General features: G+C 42.6%; 1 protein-coding gene across 4 annotated transcripts in view; it reads right to left on the bottom strand.

Annotated features, from left to right (window-relative positions):
• Window positions 1-626: 626 nt before the first annotated feature.
• The window catches only part of MXD4 (MAX dimerization protein 4), a 36,162-nt gene continuing 13,853 nt past the window's right edge, over window positions 627-22,935 (bottom strand). For 3 of the 4 annotated variants that reach the window (XM_027889057.1, XM_027889055.1, XM_027889054.1), the window contains exons 4-6: window positions 5,436-5,550; window positions 2,257-2,416; window positions 627-1,283 (exon numbers count right to left, since the gene is read on the bottom strand). In XM_027889057.1, the coding sequence (XP_027744858.1) occupies window positions 1,135-1,283; window positions 2,257-2,416; window positions 5,436-5,550 (424 nt within the window). In that variant the 3' untranslated portion in view covers window positions 627-1,134. Of the gene's footprint in view, window positions 1,284-2,256; window positions 2,417-5,435; window positions 5,551-10,293; window positions 10,381-11,663; window positions 12,294-22,935 lie in introns of those variants that run through there. The other variant, XM_027889058.1, reaches the window with a different exon arrangement.

Consider the following 22,935-nt stretch of genomic DNA (forward strand, 5'->3'; position numbering starts at 1 on the left):
TGGGTAAATATGTTCTGAACAGCTTGATGAGTACTAAATAAACTTTGCTGTTTTACAGCATACATTTTAAATTTTTTTGCACTTTTTTTTAAGAATAGAAAATGCAATTATAGTGTGCAAAAGAAAAAAAAATTAATTATCTTCTAGCTGAATACTGTAATCTTAAGCCATGCCTTCCATAAAAATGTATTGACATGTGTAAATAGAAGAAAAGAAAAAAAATACAAGCAAACAGATTTCATTTCCTTGCAAGGAAAGATTAACTATCACAAACTGGATCACTTGAGTTCTGTATTCTTCAGAGAAAGAAATGAAAACAACAACCCATGAAACCACTGAAATGCTTCAGATGTCATCCATTCCACGATAACAGGTTAAAACTGCCATGTTGCTTTCTACTGCTCCCATTAACATGGATAGAATGATTTGCTGCTGGTTGGATATTGAATACAAAAAGCAAAAGAAAGTTGAGATCATCCCACATGAAGTCATTATTAGAGCTGGCTTTTCCCCCGTTTTGAAGTACAGTAGTGACTTGTAAATATGACCTTTTCTAAAGATCATCTGAGATTTGAAGATTTATCTGCCTGCTTCACCCAAACAACAACTGCTGAAAGAATTTGCTCTATGAAGCCCACTATGCAGCATTCAAAATGTTTTGGATTTTTGTTTTGTTTTGGTTTTTTTTTCATGAAAAAATACCACAAAAAGTAGTTTTAGGTTTTTGTATCTCTGAATCACTAACACATTGTAGATTCCATTTATTCTTCCATGTTTGAAAAATGGTTTCTGCAAAATCAAAATAACTGTCAAACTCCCTTACGCCATGCTTCCAACAGTTTGAATTTAATTCTTCTTGAATGGAATGACAGAATTTATTTCCTTTAATTTGCAGTATGGCTACATCAAGCTAGCTTTAAGTCACAACTGTACCTAACCACAGTTCTCTGCAGCAAACCCATGATTTACAATATCTAATATTGTGGTGACAGTGCAGGGAACCGTGGGTAAGAAACCTCCATGTCAGAGTACTGTGGTTGGGGTTTCCCGGAAGAGTGGCAGTTGACACCTCTGGAATATTCATATATAAGTGCTTCAGTCAGATGGTCCTGAGTTGAACAGGTAACTCAGGCACTATGAGAGCCTGGCATTCAGTCTGCGGGAATGTGTGTAACCTCCGTCACTCGAACCGCTTTGCAAACTGTAGTGGTCTTCGGCATCACTGGCACTTCCAATACTGTCCATTTCACCTGGAGTAAACTCCATTCCTTCAATGTCTACTTCTAAAGAAAACATAAGAAGGCACATTTTCAGAAAGGCAGCAGCTGTAGCAAGTAATTATGGGCCAGTGTCAATCAGCATTCAGGTGGAACCTGAATCATGCTTCATTTTCAGTAATCAAAACAAAAAGAACTGGCACAGTAACTCCTGAGGAAATGATCATCTTGTCCACCTGAGAATTAAAATCCCTTCTGTCCTCAACCACATAAATACACTGCATGACATCAGTACCAAATGTTGTCCCAGAACTGTTCCAACCTGCACATGACACTGATCTAGCAAGAACCCGACCCTCAAAGGCCGAGATAGTGCAGCCCCATTCCCGGTAATTCCAACCCTTGGCTGGCGAGGACTGTGGCGTGACCGTCTGTCCCCAGTGACTGCCCCGACACCAACCACTCAACTCCCACCAGCCCTGAAACAGCCTGGGCGAGTGCTCAGCACGGAAAAACTTCCAAATGGGAAAATAAGAAATGGCCATGGGCAGCTCCAAGAGCTCTGTCTTAAATGAGAACCAAATGAAGAACCCTTGGTGATTGTTACACAGAAGATGATTTAAAATTTCACAATAAACGATGTGGAATTAATTTATTCACACAAATTAATTAAGCCCAATAGGATTTTTTTTTTTTTCCAGGAGAAAACATTATGCCAGCCTTACCAGTAATTACACTAAAAATTCAAGACATGAAATGGTAATTGTTTAAAAAACTGGCAAAAACACACGCAGGATAAATAGCTTTAAAAATACACACAGTATTAATAGCTTCAAAACCGATGAGAAAAAGGAACATTTTTCAAAGACAGTAAAAAAGTCGCAGTAGTTTTTTTACTCCTCAAATAGCATTGTGGAACAGTTTTGTCTGGGCTTTGTTGAAAGCTCGGTTTTAGTTCCAAATGACAGTTTCTCGTTTCCCTACTTCCCTTTCCCTTCCTGCTCCTGTGACTCCCCTTGGGAAGCCCCGGTTCAATTACCTTGTTCAGAGTCAGTGGATATTGTTGATCCCATGCTGTCAGTGCGGATACGCTCCATGCCCTGCACGGATAGCTGCTCCAATCTGCGCTTGAGGTAGCGGTGTTCCCGCTGTAATTGTTCTTTAATATTTAGAGCTTTTCGGTCCTGTTCTTCCAATTTCTTAAAGGGAGAGGAACACAGTAAGCCGACAGCTTTCACCCACGTTAAAGCATTAAGTTAACTTAAGGTCTTCTCATAAATAGTACTTTAAAAGCGATATAAATATTTTAATGAAGTTAAAATGAAATTTAAGGATTTAATTTGTCAGTTAGCATTCTGTAGAGGTCAGTGCAATTTTGGCAGGCTAGGTTGCGGCTGAATTTGTCTCACAACAAGATACATGGATGCAGGGGAGAAAATACTGAAAAAAAAATCCCTCAGAAACTCTCCTGCGACTAGCAGACATTCCTTGGCTAAGGCCAAATTATTGTTGACTTGGTTGTGAGGAATATTTAAACCATTTTATCAGGCAAAACTGGCATCATCTTTGATAACTCGAGTGCAGCTCAGGTTTCATTGAGAATGTAACACCTCTTTAGGTGAAATAAGAGAGTTATCTATCACCATAAAGGAACCATCCTGAGCCTTTGAATGCCCTCCCTCCTACCACAGGTGATGGAAAATTTTAGCATTTAAAAAGCTTAATTAACAATAAGCAGTATTAATTATATATTGTGGGAGGAATTTACTAACAATTCTCTTTATTCTTGGATTTTTTTCCTTGAACCTCTGCAGAGCAAATATGATAATTCTGTGATATCTCCTACAAAATCAGTGGTATTCATCCAAAATTTCTCAAGCAAACAGCCTGTGAAAGGATTCTTCCACATATCTACCTAAAATCTCCCCTCTGATAGAATAAAAGCACGTATTAATTTTGCAAATAAAAAGAATACATGCTGCACAGTTGGTCCAAATGCAGCAACAAAAGTAACATCTTTTAATATTTCAACTGAACCCTCTCCCATATCACTGATAGCTGGCTTTGATAGTATAATTAGGGAAAAAAGTGTAATGAGTAAGATGGGATTAAAAGCATGAAGGACACACAAATCAAAACACCTTTTATTGCTAAAAAAATTATCTAACTGATGCAGTAAATTATAGGTTGCAGCAGTAAAAGCACTCGTAAGAAAGAGCAGATTTCTCTGTGAGCTGTGCTTACACGACCACTGAGATTTAGGAGATGTGCAGGGAGTGAGTGCAGCTGCTGACAGCGCCTCCCCGCCATCTGAATGAACCTGGGCTTGGTTTTCTGAGGAGAGTGGGCTGGGACAGTGCACAGCAAACCACAAGCAAAACCCCTCAGAGATTTCGCTGTTCCAGTGCAAGCCTGAAATAAATGCATTTCTCTCTGAAAAAATAACTGACACTCTTGAACTGGGCAGTTTCCTGGCTGAATGAGATCTACCCTCTTCAGCCAGGTGTTAAGCCCCCTCCCAGGTAATACACTCCGTGGAAATGCATCTGAGGTGGGTACACAATGTTAAAATAAGAAAAGGGGTTGGTACATCCATGTACACAACAAACCAAATGTGCCCAATTGATCAGATTTCCTCTTCCTGTATTTTCCTGGCTGCTATCCCGAACTCTAACAGCTATTTTAGGAGTGAACTCAGTGATTCATATCCAGGAGACTCAAAACCGTCCAATCTTTCAGAGTAAGTTTCAATATATGGGGGTGTGTGTGAAAAGTTCAAAACTAATGACTGAGTTGGAAATGGCAGCCGGGCACAGCCATGCTCTGGCAGTGCAGCGGGGAGGGAGCTGACCTGACAAAAGGGGAGCAATTAAGTGCCAACCCAGTTAGGGCAGGTTCAGTTAAAATGTTAAAAAGAAAGTTAAACTTCAGTCTCGGTTTTCAGAAAACGGGTACTTGGTCCCGTGGATTTGGAAAGAAGCTGTTCCTAGCTTTTTTTTATCAGCAGCTGAAATGGTAACTACAGGGCTAATCTCTCACACTCGCCACTTGTAAAAACAGTTTTTCAATTTGTATGCATAAGCCCATGATAGGGGGGCAGCCCAAGACAAAAACCACATGCAGGGCCTTTCACGCATGTTAGCCTGAATTATAAACAAGAGGCCAAAATCTCAAATGGTAAAAACAGGGGTTGCCCAGCTGGAGTAAATGTGCTTAGAAGAGCTGAAGAAGCAGCTCTGCAAATTTGTTCACACGAACAGTTTTGCTTAAATTAATCTTTAATTCTTTGTATGAATTACACACATCTCTGTAACTGCAGTGCATCTTAATGATGTACATCAGCAGGCTGTTCTCCAAAATATGCTAAGATTACTGGCAGTGTTCAACCTTTCCTGACACTTTTCTTGAGCTGTTTCCCTGTAACACTGAAAAAAATGCCAGATGAGTAATTATAGTCCTGGACACAACAGCAGAAACCTGTTCTTTAACTTTTACATTTGAATACCTCTTTGTCTTATTTCTGCACTTTACCAGGTTCCCTGAAAATGACGACAGTGAAAATGGGAGTGAAGGTGTCTTTGGAGAGAGGAGGCCTAGGGAGTAATTTGCTTTGAATTACCTTTGCAAATGTAGAACCTGCACTGCTGCTGGATCATAGGTGAGATTTTGGGCTGGTTTTTTGTTTTAAACTTGTAATAAGGGGAGCCAGCAACTAGCAGAAGATTGCATTTAATTTTTGGGTTCATTTAAATGTTTAAAAAATGCTTCAGAACCTGGTCAGAAAGATGTGGGATGAGGATAAGGCTCACTAGTAGCTGTAATCTTTTGACTATGTTATTTTTTTCCAACACAAATGGATCTGTCTTTTTACATTGAAACCAATGCAATACCATGTTACTTTGGTCAATCCTTAAAAAACAAACATATTAATCAAAGAACAGCTTTGATACATATACATTATTTTTTAAACTACAGTGTAAATAACTACATTACTTAGTAACTAAGCAGAAATGACTGTTTTATATATCTGAGACTGCCGGGTAAATTGCAAAACCTTGATACTGTGACTGAAATCCTTGCAACTAATAAAGGCCAATATATCCAGAAGATTGGACATATGGATACGGATTTTGTGTGAAAATTAGTTTCCTCTCTACGGATACACATTCTGGAAGATTCTCCTTCAAAAGAAACAAAAACATGCGCAAATGTTTTTACCTTGATATGCATCTTAGCTCTTTTCAACAGACTTAGAGTGGTGTGTCTGGTGCTGTCCGGCCCGAGAGGCACAAGCTGTTTTAGCTGTTCCAAATATAGCCGGAGTTTAGCCCGCCTGCAATTATTAAAAACGGAGAGCGTTGTAGTAGAGTTGCACCCGAAAAGCATATCCTATATGCAAACACCATCTGTTTGCAGGATCTCTGTGCAGAACTCGAGTGGCTTCCTTTCCCCTCCCTTTGGCAAAGTTTCAGACTGAAAGGTCACTTGTAATGCAGTAATGCTGCTGGCACACTCGAGACTGGAGTCTCATACCTGTGTTTCAAAGCAGTCTGCTCGGCCTGGTCAGTCCCATCTTAACCAAGGGGGGAGTACAAGCAGAGATCTGAGAATTCCAGGGCAAGACTGCACACTCAACCCATGGCTGGGTAAGGAATTAAAACTGGGATTTTGCTCCAACACAGTGATTTCTGCAGGCAGAGACAGAGCTGTGGGCAGCTGCAGATCCCGGTTCCCCTCTCCCCAATTCCAGCCATATCCCTCAACAACTGGGTCCTGCTTCCTCTGTTACTCCTTTGCAAGTATCACTACTGCTGCCCCCCCACAACCTCTCCTGTACTAATGACATCAATCTATCAGCAAAAAGAGGATGAGCAAAGTAGTATTTCTACAAATATCTCTTTTCCAAATTGTCTCTCTTTTGAGAAAGAGAGGCTGGCAATACAACAGTCCATGAAACAGTTGCTTCAACTATCCAAAACTAGGCAGTGGCAAACCAAAGAACCGTGTGTGTTTCTAAGTTAAATCCTACAGAAAGTCTCTCCTGGTTTTAATTCACAATTCTTGAACAGGAATCCACGTGGGTCAGTGAGACAAAAATGGATGCCGAAGCACTTCCACGAGCAATATGGCTACTGTTTTCCTTTCTCCCAGCCTGTTACAGGCTGAACAAAGTGATGACCTGGAGCCGACGTCCCCCACACAGCCGTAAGAACAACTGAAGCAGATCTCAAGGGTGAGATGAATAATCATCTTTTTCAAATCTGCTCAGTGCTGCATGAAGGAAATAAACATTGCAGGGAATTCAGTGCTTCTGGTCAGAATGAACTTTCTTTTGAACAATCAGTTCAGAATCACAACCCAGCATCAGTGTTCGAAATGCAGCTGAAGAGGATTTAATATGCACCAAATGACAAATTACACATGTGTAATTGGAATGATTAGTGCAATGTGAAAACAACCTGAGAATTAATGGGGAAAAAACCCCAAGCAAAATAAAATCAAATTGAAATACAGAACAGCGATGACTACCCACTCACACATCTAGTTCTAGCTGCCTAAAAATCAGCAATGTATTAGGCAAGAAAGGAAAGAGCATTTCTGTAAAACTGTCAATTCTTTCTTCAAGCCACTTAGGGAAAAAGGAATATTGCTGCAAATGTGATTCACAGGAGAAAACTAATGACAGACTTTTTGTTTAGGCCTGAGGTTTGTTTTTAAACACAAAGCTCTAAACTTACCCATCTACATCCTTTTATTTAAACAACATCAACAAAGACTGGGCTAAGTATTCATAAAAACAGCCCCATCAGATCCCTGAGGCTGCTACCTTAAACTGGGATATTGAACTTTAAAACAACAAAATGCCCGAATTATATTTGGTACTTATACAGAAAATCCTGATCAGGTAAATTTTTATTTCAGTGCCTGTAATCTCTAACAGCTACCTGGCTGGGTTTGCATTTTAAATACAAAAACTTGTTTCAGGGACTAAATTTGAATAATCTTTTTGTATTGTAAGTGGCCTCTAAACACACATGCAATCATCTGCGTCACTCAGCAAAACTTGGATGCAACTGTATTTAGACAGCTGACAAGCAAGTGGGGACTGAGGATAAAGGAGGATATGGAAAGGAAGAGGACAAGAATAGTATCCAGGTGGTAAATACAGAGTTAAATGCATTGAAATGGAATGATCTATATACTTGGAGCAATTAAAGTCTGATAAGGAATATACAGAATTGTTGATCTGAGATCTACTTCGCATTAATCCTGGAAAACATTAATGAAACCAGACTACGTACTCAACTTATCTGCCTCTATTGCTATTTGAGGAAAGTCTGCTTATCACAGGAAGAAAGTAAGGCTTTAGTGCACATCCTTACCGTCAACTGGGGAGTTAACAGAAATATTGCCAGGATTCAGGGGCATGGCTGTGTGCTTTTTTTAAATCACTAATTCTTTTATGTTACCTGCCAGCCCAGTAAAGCAGGACTTCACAGAAGTGCCACGAAAAACACTGGACTGAAATTAAGAAGAGCATTTTAACTGACCAATGAGAAGAATTAAAAAGAGCTAAATATTAACAAAAATGCTTTAGGCATTCTCAACACTAACGACTAATAGCAATAAATGTAATAAACACACTTGCTGCAAGATCTGCTCTAACTTCACCTTTTTTTTTTTTAAAGGGACTTTTTCTTTCATCTAATTACTCAGCATCTATAAATCCGTTAATTTTAAAGCATAAGCTTTACGTAGATCTTTACAGAAATGCAGGCATGCTTATGTGACTAATTCATGCATTAGAATCGATGGCACAGATTGTGAATGTACAAAAAGAAAACCAGCCCACCACAATTCCTGTGGTGCTGGAGTAAATATCCCCACGTCTTTCATTTTGCGCATGTTAGAAAAAAAATTGTAATAAGAATGTAAGAAAACATTTCAGGCATGTTATGTTAACAGATCACACCAGCAGGAACAAGGGACTCAAACTTCACAGCAGATAAGTTGTCTCGTACAGGCTCTGCCAGCACTAATTTCTCTCTTTTTCTGCAGGGACCTGACAGCTTTTGCTTTTCCTCGGCTGCCTGTGACCACCGGAGGAGGGAAAGGCACTCACAGAGGTAATCGCAGCCGGAGCTGCTTTGTGTTTCGCAGCTCACACCTTGAATTCCACCTAAAAAAATAAGCAGAAAAAGCAGCCTGGTCTCAAGAGCAACGGGGTAACAGTCTCTGTGTGCAAAATGTGGTTGAAGGTGGGTAATTACACTCTGCTCCAGCTTCAGACCCCGACTGCTACACCTTCGCCCACACCAAGTGTGGTGTCAGGCCAGGACAGCAGTGCCTACAGAAGTGGGCACTGTTCTCACCTCATGTGGATGCACAGAAATATCCCCCTCGTCACTGGTACTGCATCCATCAGGGAAGGTAGGGATCTAAAAAAATGCCATCCAAAATCCGAATCCTCAAGCCTGCAGCTCTCCATTTTGGGTACAGCTCCACGTCTGGAGAGGTGCACGGGTGCTCTATCTCTGATTTACCACACTGTCCTTTGAGCCAGATGACAAAGGGCTTTCAGATGTTCAAGACTTCAGCGTTTCTCCACAGGAAAGCTCACAACATGGCCCTATCAGTCTGCATTACAGCTCTTCTAATGCTTAATAAGCCCACAGATTGTCCCACTGGAGGGACAAAGCAGCAAAACAGTGTTGTTAAGAATTTCCCTGAAAAACGAGGACATCCACCAGTAGTGAATTTGAAGAGCACTCACTGACTCTAGTCCTTGGAGACTCTGCTTTGCTCCACTGTTGGGCTACGGGAAGGCACGTTCACAACTCTTCAGAAAAAGGCTGCCCCTAACCAATTCCAGAATTGTATTAAATGGGTCTATTAAATAATGGTCAAGAAGCTTTGCCACATGTATGAAATCCCAGATGCAAATCCATTTCAATGCACCAAGAAATGGAATACCAAGATACAGAGAAAAAAAACAAAACAAAACAAAAAGAAACAAAAAAGTCTATTGTTCGCCCTGGATAATCTTCATTCCAAGGAAATGGCAACAACTCCAAGAAATTCCTACAACTACTTGACAGGCAGTTTCAACGGGAACAAAATACTTTTCTGTAGGGCCAAATAATACAAGAGGCAATGGCTGTGAATTGTGAGGTTCCTGATGGACTTTGGGAAACAAATTTTTTTATCAGGGCAGCAGTGCACAACCAGAATAGGTTGTCCAGAAAGGCTGTAGAAGGCAGTCCCTGGAGGTTTTTAGAGATTTACCCAGACATAGGTTCATGCCTATGAACATGTAAATCAAAGACTGCCTGTAATGCTGCAGCATTTGACTCACAAGATTCCCATTCACGTAACAGCAAAATACCCCAAACTGTGCAACTTGAACCTGTGCCCCTCTAACTGATACAGTGCCGGTATGTTTGTGAAGTGACCTGATCCACTGTAGCCTTTCCACAGGGACTCTCCAGAGCTTTTTCAGGCCCAACACCGCAGACAGAAAGGGCCTGCAGCCAGTCAGACAGCAGACAGTTGTTCAAGCAGCAGTTGCACAGTTTTTTGACAGCAGCAAAGGTGCATTTCCTAAACCATTCAAGTATAAATCTACAGACTTTATTTGGAGGCCACTGAGCTGCACAAAGCCAGCTGGAAGGGCAAAGTGCACACCCCAAACAAGCTGCTCAGTCCTCAGCATGGCATGGCTCGGCTCAGCTAGGCTGTGGGGACACTAAATGGCCACAGACACTCACGATACAGGGTGACAGTGTCAAGTTCATGTGAAATGTGTGCCTGTCCATCCTGCCACCCCAGCTGGGCACCCCATGCAGACAAGCTTCTGACAGCTGACATGTTTATGGTAGGTAGCATGGGGTGGGCACTTCCCTGAAGCTGCATCCAAAGACATAAACAACAGTTCCTACTGTTGGCATCATGCCCCTGACTGCCAGAGGTCACTTGCTGAAAGTGTCAGAAGGGCCATGCTCATCTGTTTCTGAGCATTTGTGGGCAAGAGCATAAAACCCACTAGAGAAAAGTAAAATTCATGACAAGTGTTCACCTTGCACGTCCCCCAGGTCTCACTCCACAGCCTCCTGAAATTAGAAGAATGACTCTCTCAATGTACCCATTCTCTGCTGACCCAAAGCTGGTTGTAGAAAGGAAAAAGCAGCTCTATCAGCAGTTTGTCATCCCATGGGAAGTCCCAGAACAGTTCCAGTTCCCTCTGGTCCACACCCCCTCTCCCTCCTACTAGCAGATTGCCCAGTCAAGACATGGAGCTGTACTGGCCATACTGGGAGGCATCTTAGACCTGCAGCATCTCCACCTGGTGGGCAGCAAGGATCTGGAAGGCTAGGAAATGGACAAAAAGCCACTCAATGTCTGTATTCCCACGCTGCCTGCTCTGAATTTCCCTTCCTGCTGGCTCCAGCAGAAGTTGGTTGCTTCAACATCCACAGCCCAAGGCACCTCTCCCCACAGTGCACCACCAGAGCACGTATGGGCATGGAACAATTCTGGCCTCACAGCACGGCCCTAACTGTGCTTTCTGCAGGGTGCCTTAATGCTAAAAACACTTGTGTGGCTGAACATGTGTCTGTGTTTCAGATGTCCCAAATTTAGTCTACTAAACTAGCTCTGCGTATGGGAGGTTGACATACTCTCAAATCAACTGCTAAATATACTTGTTTGGTGATGTTCTGAAGAGAAAAGGACACTTACAGATCAAACACTCAAATGACACTGAAAATGCAATCGCTACAAGCCGTGCTAGTGAGAACAACAGGCACTTTTGAAATAGATGCAAAAATTAAAAATTTGTCATTTCTGTACGTTAACTGTTTCGATCCTAAAACCAGACAGAATCAGACCCTGTCACAAGGCAAACTGAGGACAAACATTAATACAAACAAAACTCCCACTTCTAAGAATAGATACATATTTGAAATTTATCTAAAAGAAAGCACTGCAAACTAGACAAGAGTTACCGAAGCATTTCTGATTCCTTTTCTCATGTTTCACATTTTTTTTCCACATTCAAACCCATCCTGGTGCTGTGCAATGAAGTTAATACACAAAGGCTTAAATATAGAGCAGTTACTAAATTTTTCATTGTTGCATAATGACTATGTAATCTGGCTTAATAGCGTACATAGGACAAAGTCAGAGAAGAATCTCTGCACCAAAAATTCACTTCTGGAATCAAATGTTCTCCAGGTACATTGTGAACCAAAGTAGTCTGGCCTGAGCCCACAGCTCTGGGTCAGAGACACTGGCAGCGAATTAATGGTTGTGTTTTCTCCTTAAAGAAGGGAGAAAACCAGATATGAAATCCAGCATAAAATACAGAAGTGAACTAACTGTAAGACACTTGTGTTTTTACAGGAAGACTCTTCACAGAGTCTCTTCACATTTATGAAATGCAAATACCTGCTTACAGTGAGCACTCTAGTTTTAGACAGAGTCAGCAAACAGAAGCTCAGGATCCTTTGTGACATGAACTGGTCAGGATGAACACAGACAGAACCATTACTCGCAAACTTATTACTATTTCAAAGTTCTTAAGAAATGCAGAAATGCAGCAGTAGAAATTTCCCCATTGTGACTTCAGGTTCACCTGCCACCAAGGTAAAATCAGGGCGAGGAACCCTGCCTGCCTTCTGACTCCAGCTTCAACCCTTTCTTACCAGAGCTTGACACAACAAAGCAGCATCTCTTAAGGGCTGCGGCTCTTTTTATTCTGTGCACAGTCACACTCTGCAGCCATGACGGAATTTTCCTGCAAACTGTTTTAATGGTACTGAAAGTTCAGTGTGTTTGGATGATTTTGTATAGTCCTGGTTTATCGTGGCCACACATGTAACGTGGGTAATTATGTAATTATATACCCGACTGTGTTCAGTAGAAGCCAGTACTGAAGCACACTTGCCTTGCTCCTCTTTAAGCTAACACATTTATTGAAGTGTCAGGAATTACATATTTACAGCTCTGCAAGACTTTTTATAGGCTACCAAAGACGATTCTGTACTAATTAAAACACATTTGTTTACAAAGCCATTTAAAGAGATTATATATAAACTTCCATCTTAAGAAATCACAGACACTCGATCAGATAAAAATGGTTCTAAAGAAACCTATTTATTAATGGTCCAGACAGCATTTAGCATATCTCCAGAAAAATATTAAATACAATGGAAGATAACAACCCTCATTGCAATAAAATCCTGTCTCTTCCAGATTTATTTCAGCCAGAAACACTTCCAGTACTTTCTCCTCTACAAAGGGTACCTCAGATACTTCTTTTTTTTTTCTCAAAGGATGCTCCAGCTCCCACTTGAGCTGCACAATCTATTTCAACTGCACAACAAATTTGCTGTAGTGAAAAGGAAAGAAAACCTCTTAGTATTAAAGCACTGTACCATAGCAAGGCACCCAGCGTGCCGATTGCTACGAGATGTGTGAAAAGCTCACTCACAGCTGAGTGCCTTAAGAGTCAAACCCAGAGAATTCAGTCGCTCTCTTAACAGCAAACCTCTTGCCTTTTATTATCCAAGGAAAGACAAGCTGAACACCAGTGTTCTGCAGGAGATGTCTTTTTTTTTTTTTTTTTTCATATTAAGAACAAAATCCTGAAGTTTGCGGTGCCGGTGAAGATTCATCAGAGGTTTGTTCCACGTGGCGTTTTTTGCCTGTGTCTAAGACCTCACAGAGGCCTCTGCAACTAAATTCAGCAGCAAAGCCCGGGAAGACACCGTGGAAAGTAACGGGCAGAAGGAGCTGCAAGTGCCTAATTGCAGTGACTGTTAGTGAATTAAATGCAACAGCCCTACAATCAGTGCAACCGCCCGCCTTATTTACTGTGGTATTAACAAGGAGTTTCATCCTCTATATGCATTTTCAGTCTCTCACCATCACAAGCTTTTAGACAGACAGAGCTGCTATGGACTTATCTGCAAGATTTTGTGGGAATACTGCTCAGAAATGTCTGGAGCTGTTCCTAATGCTAAGGAAGGCAGAAAAAAACCCTCTGCTGCCTGTTATACAGCTTATGATTTCCATGTTTTGTGCATTTTATCACTCTGAGGAATATTTTAGTTCTCTTTTACACTATATATAAACGCACACCGCAGCACTTACAGTGCATTTTATTTGCTTTCACTTAGTACCACTTCAGCCTACTTGCTGAGCCCAGACTCCACACTTGACTTTTGCCTTTTCACCTTTCAAAAGATGCCACTTGTTCTGGAACATATGGATGGTACCAGAACTTATTCCTACATTTTTTCAGTAAACATAAGTTAAGGGAAGCATCTGCAGTGCCTTAAATGTATACATTTTTTGGCCAGCTAAGCCTCTTGGCGGCAGTGCACAAAAAGCTACCTGGGATACAAGCTGGGGACAGGTGAAGAATGGCTGGTCTCTGAGAGGGAAGCTGCTGACTCCTAAGAGAGGGAATGCTCACAGACCTTGCTGTCCACGTTGCCCTCTTCCTCTCTCCCTCTTTTCCCCATCCCTCCAGTAGTTCCTTGCTGAATGCAGTGGCAGTTGCCTGTCCTAAATTACAAGCCCTGGGCTACATCAACGTTTCTTCACCTCTCAAAATGCCCCCAGCGGACTCTGATGTGCTTTATGCTCCTGTTCCCACTGGAAGGTGAGCTGTGGTGGCCTGCGTACTGTCACAAGGCAGGGACAGCAGCAAAGACTGGGACATGACAGCAGCTCCTGAGGCTTGCTTTGGGCTGGAACGACCCTGTAAAGCAACACAGACAACACTAGCATGACAGACCTGACCAGAGCCTCAGCAGCTGGTGCTGGTCAGACTGCCCAGTGCTGTCCCTTCAGGAGTGCACTGACAGCAGAAGCAGACGGATCGATGAGGGTCCCAGAGTCACATCTGACTTTGGCCAGCAGAAGGAATAAAAGCTCTGTGGCACAGTTAGTGCCTGTTGCTGTATTGTTCCTCAACCTTCTCCCACCTGAGCTCTCCTGCTGCTGCAGTGAGCACGAGCTGTCAGAGGCATGTGAGGTGTGACAGAGACGTGTCACACGGCAGTGCGCGCTCACCCACGGAGCTGAACTGCCCCCAGACCAACCCAGCAACACGGGAGGTGCTCAGAGGGGCACTTGGACAAGGCAGGGCACAGGCAGGCCCATGTCAGCAAGGACTCCGGGGCAGGTGGAGCACCAGAAGCTCTGACTGGTATCTGGTTTACCCACTGGGGAACCATAGCCTCAGGCTCTGCAGTATTTAGAGCTGCAGGACCAACATCTGACCGCTCTCATCCTCTCTCCTTGTTTTTTAACAGACTCCTCCCTGCAGCCAGGCTTGTCCTCACAGCTTTCCTCAGGCTTCAGCCATCCCACTGTCTTAAGATGCTCTTATGTGAAGAGCAGCCATGAAGGATTTAACAGCCCTTAATTGTCCTGGGTCTCAGTGATAACTAAGAGAGCAACATGCAGAAATTTGGGATGTGCTTCACAGGAAATGTCAACAGGAATTTAGAAGCCATACAGGGATTCCCAAAAGCATCAGAAGCAAAAGTAATGGCAGCTGGATGTAATTTGTCTTTCCTGGATGGTGACCATCACAAATTTACATGTATGAGATTCTACATCCTTCGACCACAGGCAATAAAATATCTGACCTTGCAAGAATCTGAGGCAACAGAAATCAAACGTTATGGAAAGAGCTAAAACCCACTGCAGTATGTTTTTGCCCTTGTGTCGATTTCTCTTCTTCTGCCAAGGAAAAGAAAAAAAAAAAAAAAGGAGATTCCAACCCAAATTTTAGTATTTCAGCCTTTAGGTTGTGCTCATCCATAAAGAACAATTTTCTGTATTTTAAACCTTTAAAGTCAATGTCAGGCAAATATGAACAATTCTTAGAGCTACAGAAAAGTAATTTCTTTTTCAGGTGTCTTCTATTTTTGGCCCCATTTTCTAATGATTGTCTTTAACATTTACCTCTCAAGTGCTTTTAAGCAACAGTGAGGGAGGTGTCACCTAGTACCACGAGCTCAGTGTCACACAGCACCTACCTAATCCAGGCAGATGAACAACAGTGCCTTGTGGGGAAATACACAAGTGATGGAAATACCTCTGTACACACTGAAAACAGAGTCCACAAAGAACTAATCAGCCATGCTTTTAATAAACTTATTTAATACTCCATTTAGCCAGTTTTCCACCCATTTGTTTCACACATTGAAATGCACACACTGTAGTTTAGTAGTCCTCCTAAATTAGACCTCTCAAACCCATCTGTCTTACTGGCACTCAAGTTTCTTAGATTACACTGCAGGGAGACTCAAGTTTGTCTGCTACCTCAGAATAGTGTCAGACCCAATTAGATAAGGAAAGTGCCATCACAAGATCATGCCACTACAGGATCAAGCAGTTTTAATTCCCACTTGAAGTTACATGGAGGCACACACGCACTAACACACGCTGCCCACAGAAACCCCAAGAGTGGATTAGGACTTGCAACCATTTACATGAGAGGGGTAACACTCGGGCCCTTGCTGGCAGTGGAACACCACAAAGCAAATTTCCCCAGCACATCCAAACCCGCACCGTGGGTCTGCAGTTCTGCTGCAGGTGTGTTTGCGTTTGCCACCTTTCACAGTACTCTTGTAAGGAATTTGTTGAGGACTGCAGAGTGGGTCCAAGAGAACTGCATTTATTTAAACAAGGAAAAGCTGCATAACAACAACAGGTTTGCACCAGGTTTACGCACAGAGGGGAAAGGGATGATAATGATAATTTTCCACGAATTCACCATTCACCAACAGGTGGCTGAAGAGGATGCAGTCTGTCTCATCCAGAAGCAGCTCCTGGGAGCGTGTATGTCCCTCTCCCATGGAGTTTAAGGCACAAGGTGCAGACTGGCTCTATGCACACAAGCTACACGTTTTATCGACTGACAACACCCCAGAGCAAGTCACTGCTTACAAATCAGCTCATGGCTTGAAACCGGCTTTAATTATCAGAACTGTTTCCCCACATCAAAATGCTAAGCAAGAACATCGTGTCTCAGGACAGCTGCCAACAGGAAGGATCTTAAAAAAAAAAAGGAGGGGGGGGAGAGACTACAATGCTTAAATAAGCCTGGAGAAGTTGAGCTGCAGCACAGCACTAAGCCAAAAGAGCACAGTACTGGGCCTAGTGAGCTTTTTTCTGCCTAATTTTAAACCTCCCTATAGACCTAGTTATTTTATACGTATGTCAAATGAGGGGAGAAATGTGTTCAAGATTTTTATTTTTTTTTTACATCACCACTGTATGATGCCAAATTAAAGGAGAGGCAAGTCAAGTTGAATTATTTTAGCTAAATTAAAAACATGCATTGCTGTCACACACTGAGCACAAGGCCTTGGGATTAAAGACAGACAGAATTAAGCAACCTTTTCCTGCATCAAGTTAAATGAATGTGAAGCACTAATATCTGCAACACTGGATACCTGTGACTGTGGTTTTATTGTCTATTGTACCTCCATATCCAAATATCAAGTAAATACAAGCATCCAATTTAACTAGCCTGAAAAATGCTGTAGGGACTCCACCTTTCCATGTGCATGAGGCACTAAAAGAAACAACAAAGCAATTTACACCACATTTTCAAAACCTAATCAGAATTAAGGCAACTCTCTCCAGTTCAGCACCTAAACAATCACTTTCTCATTCTCAGAGGTCGGAAGTTTTAAGCCCTGACCAGGAAACTATCAAAAAGAGATATTCAGCACTATGTGTTACTTCCATTTTTGCTTTTGCTATTACTTCCTCAGCACGTGTACCCACCAAAGCTTCGTGGCCATCTTAGAGAGAGCAGCTCGTGATGGCAGCTTGTGAAGTTTACTGGCTTTTGTGGGGGAAGGAGGTGGTGGGTGTCGCTGTCTTTTACAGATGCAGATACTTGAGATGTGCTCCGAAAAACCTGAGGTGCCTTGAGACAACAGCAGGGTGCCTGTTCCAGCCAACTGAAGGCTGGTTCAGACCCCAAGTGAGAACACCAAATGAAGAGAAGAAAAGAAATCACACTGAAGTAATTAATAATACATGTCCCCAAATGTCTTGCTGTATGTCTCCAACTCCCTCGTTTAAACCTTGTAATTAGAGGTGAATAGAAGACACTGAGGTGTATATATAAACAAATTTAGGGGAAGGATTAAATGCACTGACTGTAATTAAAGATGGTCTCTTCCAAGACTGCAATGGATATTTTTACTTTCAGATGAATTGAAAGATGAGCAACATTTATTTCCCCCTGCCACACTTATTTCCCCCTGCCAAACAGTGTCAAAATACAGCATCATGGGACAGTGGACATTTGCAGATATCTTGACAGTTCTACCCCAAAGTTTAGATAGAGCTTGCCACAGCACAGATGGTACCTTGTTTATAATTTAATTTCCCTTTCCATTGAGGAGCACAAAGCTGGTTGCCCCTGAGTCAGACAGGGTGCAGTCGAGCAGAATCTGAAAATGATCCATTTGGGGATGCTTACGGTATGGAACAGCTTTTCAAAACTCTTCTCCCTTTCCTCCTTCTTCTTTCCCACAAAACTCAGCCCAGATTTCTTAAGTGCAATGTCCTGACATTATCTGGCAACAAAAGGAAGAGCTGAAGTTTGGACCCACTCGCCATGTGAGTATGTAAAGTCAGGCAGTGGGAACCAAGACACCCAGCAGTCTATTTTAAACACCTCTTAGCACCTACACCCAATAACTGCTTCTAGCCAAACACACACAACAAGCTCCCAAATTTCCCTAGCAGAAATTACTTGCTCCACCCATGGTGTTCATTGCAGCAGTCAACGCAACAGCACCTACCAATCGGGATTAAGTCAGCTTTCTTGGGGGAATTACAGGGTTTGCTACCTTTATGTTTTGTAAATACCAGCTAATGTGCTATGTAAGGCACAGAGGGCCTGTGCAGCCAGTATTTGCAAACAGTGATGGTATTCCTCACTTCAAGAGGAGCTGCTGAGTCCTGGCAGCAATTACATGCCAGGCAGGCCCCTTATTTATCACCTTCTATCTTCACTTCAGTTACCTGAATTGAACCATCAAGGAAAGAAAAGCAGATAAATTTGTCAGGCATTCATCTCAAGGTGGCATTTGGGAGAAGAGGACTCACCACTAGTTCTCCATCCTTTAAGAAACATTTTACCAAGGTCAGATGTAGTCTTTGACTGTTACCCAAATCTTCTGCTTTCTTGCTATAAGGTAGAATCTAATAGAGGCTTTCGTAATGTAGGGCATGTAGCCTGTAACTAGAGTTATTAGTTCAAGTTAAAAGCATTGCAACATGACTTCATGTACCTACATCCAAGCCCACACCTCTTCTATGTCAGCTGTGCCAATCTCCACACGCTACACAATTAGTTACACTAATCTGTATAGAAAAAAAATTGCACAACATAAACTAGAATTAAACAATAATATTAGCCACTTGACGTCCTTTAACAAGTCCTGTCACCCCGCTCTAGTCTAGCAGGGTGTGTACACAGCTCAGCATATGCATTGCCATCTCAAAACACAGCACTCTATGAAGTCCCCAAACAACTCTCTCCTTCCAAAAATAGGGAGGGGCAGATAGAAGAAGTATCGTATCCATTCGTGTAGTTTGCACAGCTCTTTAGGACACAAGGAGTCAGTTTTAACTGGATCCTGTGCATGGAGGTGGCAGTGGGGTTGTTTTTGGTTTTTTTCCAAAAAAGGCCCAAATAAAGCTTCTGTGAAGGAACATCATTATGCTTTTTCACATTTATGATCTGCTGGCTAAATGTTCATGCTCAGTACACTTTCTGGAACCTTGACTGCATCCTCTGCAGCTGCCCAGATGTGATGGAGGGTTCAGGCTGCAGGCACAGCTCCTGCTGAAATCCCCTGGGTGTGAGGAAGAGTCTCACACAGCCTGCCACACGTTAAACCATCGTGTGTACCAAGGGGAGAAAACACAGATTAAAAACTACTTGACCTGCAAAGGAATCCTGCACAGTAAATCTAAGCACAAGTGTCTGCTGACAGAGACCACGAGAGGAAAGGGGCATGAGCTGCAACAGGGAAGTACACACTGTTCCATCCAGAAAGAGACATTTTGAATTTGGGACCAGGCCATGGCATATCCAATACTCAAACAGCGTAGGCCCTCCAGGGAAAGGAGTGCTAAAAATAGAGCTAGAGATGCCAATGCAGCATGGAGGCAGGGAGTGGAAGAGACAGGACAACCAATCCACAGAATATAGCCACCTCCTCCAGCTTATGTTGATCCCTTTTTGTCTGCTCCAACCAGGGACACTGTGACATCAGCGCTCATGACATACTTGGGAGAAAGTAATCCCCCTCCTGCAGATTTGGTGTAAATCCTGAGTGCAAAGCCAGCCTTGCCTTAAAGAGCTGGAGCTGCACTGCTGGCTTGCAGGTGCATTTGCCACTTCTTCAAACCACAGCAGGTACCACTTCTGTACACCCAGTTTTGGTCTGTGGGCTTCCACAGACTTGACTGGTTGGGATGCAGCCAAGGATTCCCATGGCATTACGTAAGACTCATTTCAGAGGCCAACTTCTTAAAGCCCATTAGCTGCCTAAATACCTTTACAAAAAAAATCAAGTTCCAGCTCACTTGCCCAAATGTAGCTGAGCAAGCTTAAAAAAAACCTTTTTTTTTTTTTAATACCTAATTCAACAATTTTTTTTCTCGTCCAATCAAGAGAGCAGTCACCATCAGGCCTCTCTTCTCTTATTTGCAGGGAATCAATGCTGTCTGTACAGTCCTGAAAGCAGCTGGAATTGCAGCCCACCCATCTCCCCTTTGTACGAGACCGGCCCGCTCTCTCTACCGTGCTGGGTAAGAACTGGCCAGGTCAATTAGCAGATGCTGAAAACATAAACCACCTTTCACATAGTCCATTAGAGGCTGACACACAATGGACTTATGTTTGGAGAGAGGCATGAACAAATTCAAGTGGAAAAAAACGCATGCACTTGGTTTCTCGCCCATCTGCTCTCTGCTGGCTGCTGGGCTGGCCAGGAAGCACACGGCTTTCTGGAGCCCAGACCCAGGACTACACTTGGGCTCCACAGTTCAAAGATGACTTCAGCAGGAAAAAGGACATTACAACTGAGTCAAGGTTGTATTTTAGTCCCATTTTTCATTGCCAAATAGAAGCTTTGTCCAAAGCATGAGGATGTGCACATCTCTGACACCTGGAATATAACTTCCTGAGCAGATTAACTTCCAAGCTTCATCTGCTTAATACACCCCTCCTTTCCAAACCAGCAGTCTAGGTGGGAAGATACTATTGTTGGGAGTGCATAATCAGGTGAGCTGCTATCTGCACTGGAAAGACAGCAGTTCAGTGCAGAAGTATTTATAGTAGTCATTGCAGCAGGTAGTGCAGGAAAAGCCACAGGTCCAGACACTTGCTGATTCTCCAGAAGTGGGGAAATGGTAAGGAAAGAATAGCATTTCAATGCAAGGTTTTAAACCTTCCAATTTCTTTAATTCCATAGATCAGTCAGACTCAGAAACATGGGACTTCTTAGCAAAAGCACAGAATTAAATCTTCGGTTCTGAGGGTCCAGTTTTTTATAGACTTTGCTAAATAAACAGGCTCCACCAAAAAAAAATTATTACAGAAATTTAAGACACAAATGCCTGAGATTAAATTACAGGTAAAAAGGTTTAAGCTGAGATTCAGGCTTGCACTGGCTGAGTCAACACCATTCACCTGCTCACTACAGCTGGCACCCTCAAAGCAGCAGCCATAGCTGGGCAGGAGGAGCAGGGGCCCAAACCAGGGTGGCCTTCAGTTCACAAAAGGCAAGTCACACTCCTAAGACACTACCTTGCTAAAGCACTGCAAAGGTATGTTTATTGCAATTCAATGGAATTGTAATAAACCATTTTACACCAACCAGATGGTGTAAAAAAGTTCTTTACTTGATGAGAAAACCTGAAGAAACAGATCTTATAGGGAGTTAGTATACAGATCTTATAGTTCAGCTAGTAAGACGGCGTGGTGCCAACCAATAATGTAGCAGCCACATTATCTGGATGTTTTGGATATAATCTGGACACATCCTAGAAATGGCAGCAGTTTTTATAGACCCATTATAACAATGAGATCTGTCCCAGGTCAGTAAGACCCATCCAGCACAGCACTCCAGGCAACAGCAGCCAGCACTGGATGCTAAGGAGAAACACTAAACTGACAGAGAAGTGAACTGTAACTGCTCTGTACTGTAAATTAACACTGTAAATTAACACTGTCACTCAAAGAAGCCATCCCACTCTCTCCCTGTGCTGGCATCGGGGTGTGACAGTGAGCTGGGTCAGGAAGCCTCTCCCCTCCTGCTGTGCTGGCAGGAAACAGGGCCCAGCAGCACCAGTCTGTGACCATGGTGGGTTAAACTCCTGATGGAAGCACAGCAGTGAGACACGTACTGCGTGATCCTTCCCTGGAAGGACTTTACCTCCACCACCAGTTTGGGGGTTTCCTCAGTTAGTGGTGGCACCACAACCATTCAACGTGATGGATCAATGCAGTTACATCTTTATGCTGCATAGCAGTGCTAACCACAATGGTAATTTATGATTTTGAAAAGGCAGCCCATAACAAAAATAAACATTAAGTATTGTTTTGGTATGCTTTTATTTCAATGACCTTTCAGTTCTGTTTCAAAACTTCCAGGTTTATCAGCAACTGGCAATTACATGCTTTTCATTAACCCTGCAGTTTACTACCATGGAGCACCACAGAGAAAATTTCAAGACATTCTCTCAGCTTATGTAAACTTTAAACTCAAAGTGACTCTGGTGAGTGAAATTGAATGTAACTGTGCTCCTGCATCTGCACTTCCTTCATGAGAATACCTATTAGAACTTAACTTCAGAGGCACCTCTGCTCTATTTATTGTATCAGCTAATGTTGCACATCCTAATGTTCTCATCAAAATATATATTGCTCATCAAAACCTATGTTTATATACAGATATCCATTTCACACACATGATGATGTAATAGAAAAACCTTTTTCTGGCAAGATACTATGTTTTAGGACTACACACAACACTACCCAAACCTCAGGTCAGCATTATCTTCTCTGCGCATGGGAACACTTTCAGTCTCCCCCTGATCAGCACTCTAATCACTGCATACATCAGGCTCCTTTGGGAAGAAAGCAAGCATTTTTCTTTTCTTCTGTAAGGTTTTGCAAATCATGTTGTCTCATGTATTCCCCATCCTGGTCTGGCACTTCTAAAAATTCAGGGCAGTTTCCCTCAACTGACGCAGGCCACCCCCACAGTGGTCCCAGCTTCCTGCACTACAAACTAGTGAGCCCTGAACAAGAGGGAACTGCTCCCTGTTCCACCTGATACCCAGTGATGGAGCTAAACACTTATGCACTCCCAATTCTTGGAGCACCTTCCATAAGAAAGCAGGGAAATGCCCCTAGAGTACAATTCTACCAACAGCAGAGCCGGGTTTTACCTCCACAGGGCTCAGCTTGTCAGCTTTTGTCAGACCTACGCCTGGGGACCTGGGCCCTAGATCAAGCCACATCAGGGTCACACAGCACTTGTTCAGCTCACGTGGTGCCAGTCTGGGGACAGCAGCACGTGGTTTGCCAATTTCAAGGCACATTTTTATTCATTTCCTCACTATTTCTTAAAAGCTGTTCTTCAAAATCATCAGTTTT

This window comes from Empidonax traillii, unplaced genomic scaffold (assembly GCF_003031625.1).
Source record: "Empidonax traillii isolate 1590-97213 ecotype Southwest subspecies unplaced genomic scaffold, ASM303162v1 scaffold250:size724861, whole genome shotgun sequence".
Lineage (NCBI taxonomy): Eukaryota > Metazoa > Chordata > Aves > Passeriformes > Tyrannidae > Empidonax > Empidonax traillii.